The sequence below is a fragment of the Benincasa hispida genome, chromosome 1 (genome assembly GCF_027475165.1).
Source record: "Benincasa hispida cultivar pf3 chromosome 1, pf3_genome.v1.1, whole genome shotgun sequence".
Taxonomy (NCBI): Eukaryota; Viridiplantae; Streptophyta; class Magnoliopsida; order Cucurbitales; family Cucurbitaceae; genus Benincasa; species Benincasa hispida.
Window position 1 is genome coordinate 82,277,934 of NC_143478.1, and position 5,668 is coordinate 82,283,601.

General features: G+C 35.2%; 1 protein-coding gene across 10 annotated transcripts; it reads right to left on the minus strand.

Annotated features, from left to right (window-relative positions):
* Nucleotides 1–329: 329 nt before the first annotated feature.
* Nucleotides 330–5,460, minus strand: LOC120086800 (Reticulon family protein). 10 transcript variants are annotated; one of them, XM_090315407.1, is made up of 7 exons: nt 4,342–4,517; nt 4,154–4,225; nt 2,649–2,858; nt 2,358–2,538; nt 2,111–2,252; nt 1,427–1,496; nt 330–705 (listed from the first exon to the last, which is right to left on the minus strand). In XM_090315407.1, the coding sequence occupies exons 3-7, from the start codon at nt 2,833–2,835 to the stop codon at nt 536–538; spliced, it is 750 nt and encodes a 249-aa protein (XP_090171533.1). In that variant the 5' UTR covers nt 2,836–2,858; nt 4,154–4,225; nt 4,342–4,517; the 3' UTR covers nt 330–535. The 10 variants fall into 10 exon arrangements, with proteins under 10 accessions (XP_090171533.1, XP_038899545.1, XP_038899535.1 ...); XM_039043617.2 differs by lacking the exons at nt 4,154–4,225; nt 4,342–4,517 and adding an exon at nt 5,176–5,460; XM_039043607.2 differs by lacking the exons at nt 4,154–4,225; nt 4,342–4,517 and adding an exon at nt 5,149–5,460.
* Nucleotides 5,461–5,668: the final 208 nt, after the last annotated feature.

The window sequence follows — 5,668 nt, forward strand, 5'->3', positions numbered from 1 at the left end:
GAAGGAAAAAAAATAGAAAGTTTGAAGGCTGTTTTTTATTCTGAAAGTTAAAAGAACAAATAGAGAAATCTCAAAATTTAGAGACTAAATATGCAATTAATCATATGAATTTAATTAGTAAAAATGGAACATACAAAAAATTTGTTATCCGGTGATTCTATATTTAAAAATTGGTCAAGAAAATAGGAGGAAAGCCAAACCAACGTACATCTTACATAGCTTACCCAAGAATTGTTGAACTCGGGAGAGGGGAAAAAAAACCTGAAACTATTCCCTTGTTCAAGGTTTTGGCTTCAAACAACATTCCATGAGCTGAAGTCAAAAGGATATGAATGTGAAGCAGTTATAATAACGGAAGCCAATGGCTGCAATAATCAGTCAAAGATGGTTCCTATTTCAGCAAATTGGCAAATACAAACTTAAACTAAAGATTCATTTCTACCACTTGGTCTCTCTATGATTTCAGCTTATGATACATAACCAATTCCTTGCAAAAACTAGATATGGATTAAGCATTTGCTGAGTTGAAAATGATCTATTCATACTTCTTTCCCTTGAAACCTCCTTTGGGGATCTTGCTAAGGACACTGGAATCAAACTTCTGGTAGTGACCGCAAAGCTGGTCGAAGACTTTGGATGCGAAGGTGTCGAATTCATCTTCATATTTCTCATACAGAATTGGAAGCGTATGGGCTGCAACGAAACCTGAACATATTTGAAATGTGTTAGTAGTTGTGAAGATTGATGGTTTTAGTTTTCTTTAAGAAACATAGGATCTCCCATGGTCAACAAAAAGTTTCTAACCTACCTTTGTTTATGAAATTACCAACTCCCTTCCACAAAGAAGCAAGATAATTCAAACACTTTCATTGCTTATGCTTTTTTGTTTTATATGGGACAATTTAAGCTCATCTCAACTAATTTCATAGAACAATAATCTCATCCTACAATATTTTTAGTTGCAAAATAATTATGCATCAGTTGTGAAGAGTATCAAATTTTCCAAGAGGTCTGCATGGTAGGTGAACAAAATGAAATAGCCAAAATCGCTTTCAAGTAATATAATTCAAATAGTTAACTGCAACTCTTGGGTCAAGTTACACTCATCTCAACTCATTTCTCACAATCATATTTCTCCTTAGAAAACTCAAGGACACAGATGTACAACCTATAGAACAGATCTTGTTCAAGTAAGATAGTAACTCGTTTCACACGATCATATGATCTTACAACATTTAGTTTTTTAAATTTTTTAAGTTGTTACAAGTCATCACAGTTTGAATCAAATACCTCAAAGTCATCATCTAGGACTGTAGATTAATATTTTGGCATCAGATCAAACCACAATAAATCCCTTTACTGGTTATAGGAAAATGAGAAATTAAACATGTAAATGTTTTGAGATGCAGAATCTGTAACCGCTTACCAATGTACAAGACAGTTATGAAATTGCACCAGCTACTAATCACAGCACCAACCCACAAGCTTACTACAGCCTGGAAATACATTCACATTAAAGAAGGGTCTAAAATAAAGCCAAAACAGCAAATCTAAAAGGTTTCCTAGGAGCTATAATCAAAGAAACTCCATTCAATATGGCAGATCCTTGCAAAACTGAGCCACCATATTTCTCAAATGTCCCATGTTCTGGTGTTCGCATTCATTTTCAAATTCATGTTAGTAAAGATTACATTTACTGATCTAAACTATTGGTAGCATATATCACTCCCTGAAGCAGCAGCAAGTTCAGGAAAATGGAGAGGCTTTCATGCCTATTGCTGAGTAATAGGATTCATTGATGCAGACAATTTATGGTTTTGAGCAGTTTCTTTAACTTAAAATTGTTATTAGACAAATGACATTTTCAGATTGATCCCCATAATAATGCTAGCATCAGTGTTTTCAAGGCGACCCCAGTCGTGCGCCTAAGGCGAGAGACAAGGCGAGCTATGAGCTTAAAATCAATAATAGAAAATTGATGCTTGTTTTTATCAAATTTCAAGATCTTGTACCGAAATACTCATATATGAATGTCTGGTGCAGAGAGTGCTAAGGTTATCTAGAAATACGACAGAAATGCAAAGAACGTACATAAAATATATTAGCATACCACAAGGAAGTGTTTCAAATTTCCTTCACAGGCAATATCTTGGAGAAAACAGAGAGCTCGGTTAACCTCGGCACCAAACGAGACAGCAATATTGACAAATAGTTCCTCAGGAAGAACAAGGCGAGGAACGTTGGACGATGATCTGCAAGTGCATGAAATTACATTACAGAATGCATTGGCACTTTAAACCAGAAAGTGCATTGAAGTCGATGAAAAACAAAGGCATAAACATCCATTTTCCAATCACCTGTTCAGAAATCCTGACGCATTTGTCCATATAAACTGAGCCAACATGCCAAAAACCAAAGCGAAGCAAATAAGAGTCAAGAAGTGGTAATTAAGCCATTCGAAAAGCACCCATATAATAGTGGCACCAGTCAAAACACTAGCTGAGATTTTCTTGTTCCTCCATAGGAGCACATCAGCAGCTACAAATATTTGGCCAGCAGAGAAATAAAAAATGAAGTAATACGATCAGTGACATGAAAAATATTATAGAAGATGAAAAAAGAATAAGAATACAAAAATAAGGATATACATCTTCCACCCCCCAGAAGATGGTAAACAGGCTTTTGGCGTCCAAATATCCGCTTGATCTGACCAGCCACTGAACTAGATTTATTATCTTCCCCAAAAAACGATACTGATTTTGCCTTTTGACCATGTTCAGCTAGAGCTTCAGAAATATTATGAAGAAGATCCTCAGCAGTTATCTTCTCAGACATCGTTCCCGTGCTAAAGAAAAGAACTAACAAGAAAAAGGGAGCAAAAGTTAAGGACTAGGCTGTTCTGCAACAAGAAGGTAAATTTATGATGAAATAAACGAGCACAAAGTAACCAAGTAAGAACTATAGTTATGAAAAAGAGTAAAGGTTTAACACATAAAATAACAAATTTAAATAATAGTCAATAGGATATATGGGAGGAATCATATGGGTAAAGGAGAAAATCTAGGTTTAAGCTCCAGGATCAAATTTTCGGAGGATGTTTAGGCTAGAGATCCACCTTCTGGTAATGCATTTCCATGGTTACATTACATGTAATGTGCAAACCATAGATACCAGATACCGCTGAGGTTTTCATTTTCAATTTGTTTTCTCAGACTTAGAATCTTGTTTATTAAGGAACCCAAGTGACAGTCATAAAAGAGCCATCACCTTCTCTACAATTCTTAGAGCAAGGCGGGAATCCAACATGTTATACATTTCATTTACCAGTTAAGATTTCTCAATACCAACTATGATAGGAGATCTTTCGGAAATAATCATCCAAGAGGAAACATAAATTCTGGCACATATAAATCTCTTCTAACAAATGGAATTAGTTTTAAAAAATACAGCATGTAGTGGAAATGTCGGCTAACAACAACGTATTTAAAATTATAAGTGGACTCGAAATAAACTGTCAGAATACTGAGCGACCTTGCCCACAGCGAGCATATACAGAAGTGAATCACATTCAAGTAAAAGGCACAAGTTAGGCTGGATACTCAAAGGTATACACAAAAAGATACATGAAGGAAAAAAAAACAAGAAGGAACATATAGCGTATAAGCAAGCACTCTAAAGAGAAGGAAAATCTATTTAATTTGATAGAATACAAGATGAAAAAACAAAAACTATGCACTGAATTCTGAGTTTTAACAAAAACTTACAATTAACAATTAATAACAAGAACATAAGATGTGAAGAGTGTGAGTAAGCAAGCAAGTTGATAAAAAAAGTAGGGTCAAGTTTAGTTAGCTCCAAAGTTTAACTTGTGTTCGATTAACAGGGTATATATCGAGCCAAACAAAAGGGTTACAAACTCTGACAATCAGGGGTGGAAAAGTCCCGATGGGAGAAAACTATTATATTTAACTTCTACAGTCCAAGTTAATTATCAAGTTAATCATCGAAGTATTATGATTACAAAACATTTTTTTGTGAAAGACACTTCAACAAGAGGCCATATGGTAGAAAATCACAAAAAGAGTCGAAAAGCTGTATAACTCCACAGTTAAAATGAAAATCCGCAGAGATTTTAAAACCTATTATAACTTACCTAACCTTGCTTGTGCTAAAGAGTATCAGAAGATTGATATTTGTTTGAGGCCAACCAGAGATTGACAGAAGCCTTGTATGAAAAATATGAAAACAAGGGGGTGAAATACGTTTTTTTTTTTCTTTTTCTTTTAATGAATAACCAAGCTTTCATTGAGGGGGAAAAAATGAAAAAATACAAAGATATACCTAAGAAAGCTCGCAAAAAGGGAAAGGCATCGGAACTAAAGCTTAGTATAGGCTTCTGATGAATAAACACCAGACGTTCAAAAGCACGAAACAAATTAAAACAAAACAAAATGCTGATCAATACTGACCAGGAAACATCAGGAAACCAGAAAGGCAAAACAACAATGAAATGTCATAAAATAGAAAGGAACGCGAACTTTTAGAATAACTTTCAACTCAAAAGCAGATGCATCCAATATTTCAACCCACCCAGGAGGAGGATACACAGTCAAAATCAAAAGCAATCTAACCTCATTTAAGCATTATAAACCTCAGATTCAACCAAAAACTCAGCCGCAGTAATACGAGATAAAAAGAAATAGAATCTTCAAAAGACAGAGACCGTACACAGAAACATGAGCCATATGCAAGAGATTGATGGGTCTCTAGCAAGATTACAGCAGAAGTAAACAAAAAGAGAGAGCAAAACTACAACAACCAGCAGAATTAGTAGCATTTAACCCCACTTAAGCATCAAACAAGCAAATTAAAAGATGAAATCCGCTAAAAGAGAACACAAAACAAACAGAAAACCAACAAAATCTAAAATGGTACTGAAGACAACAAACCAGGAGCAGGAAATTAAAGGGTCTTCAAGGAAGAAACTGAAGAAGAAGAAAACGAACAGGCAGATGAAAATGGGTTCTGAAAAATCCGTTCGGAACTACACAAAAATGGGATATAAAAGAGCAGAAAACGAGGAGAGAAAGAAAGAGTTATGGGATTCCAAAAATATCGACGGGAAATGGCGTGGAGCAGCTGACATACTGAAATTATAAGCGGGCCACCACCTACCCAGATGCAAAATTCCCTCTTTTTTTCGGTTCTTCAAGTGGGTTGGATTGAATTTTTCCCTTTTCACTTTCTTTTCCACTTTCTCGGTTGCATTATAACGGACGCCAACCGCGAATCCCTTTATGGCGGCTGTTTGTTTTCTATTGGAAAGTAATGCTGATCGCCCTGCTGACTTCTATACAAAACGGAGAGAGGGTCAAGAAGAAGAACCAATTTCTTGAATTTTCCCCATTGCATATTAGAGATCAAACGATTGGTTTTTGTGTTCCATATGATTCAGTAGTCAATGTCGTGGTTTAACGATCAAAGCTTTTAAGAAAACGTCTAAATTGGATTCCTTTTGCAATAGGACTCAAAAGTATAGATTACATCGAACATGTAGCTTTAAATTCTAATAAAGTTTCAAGGTTTTTCACAAAAAAAAAAAGTGTTAAGGTTTAGAAATTGAACGTCTACATCCAAGTCCATAGTACGAGATTATCTTGATAGGTGT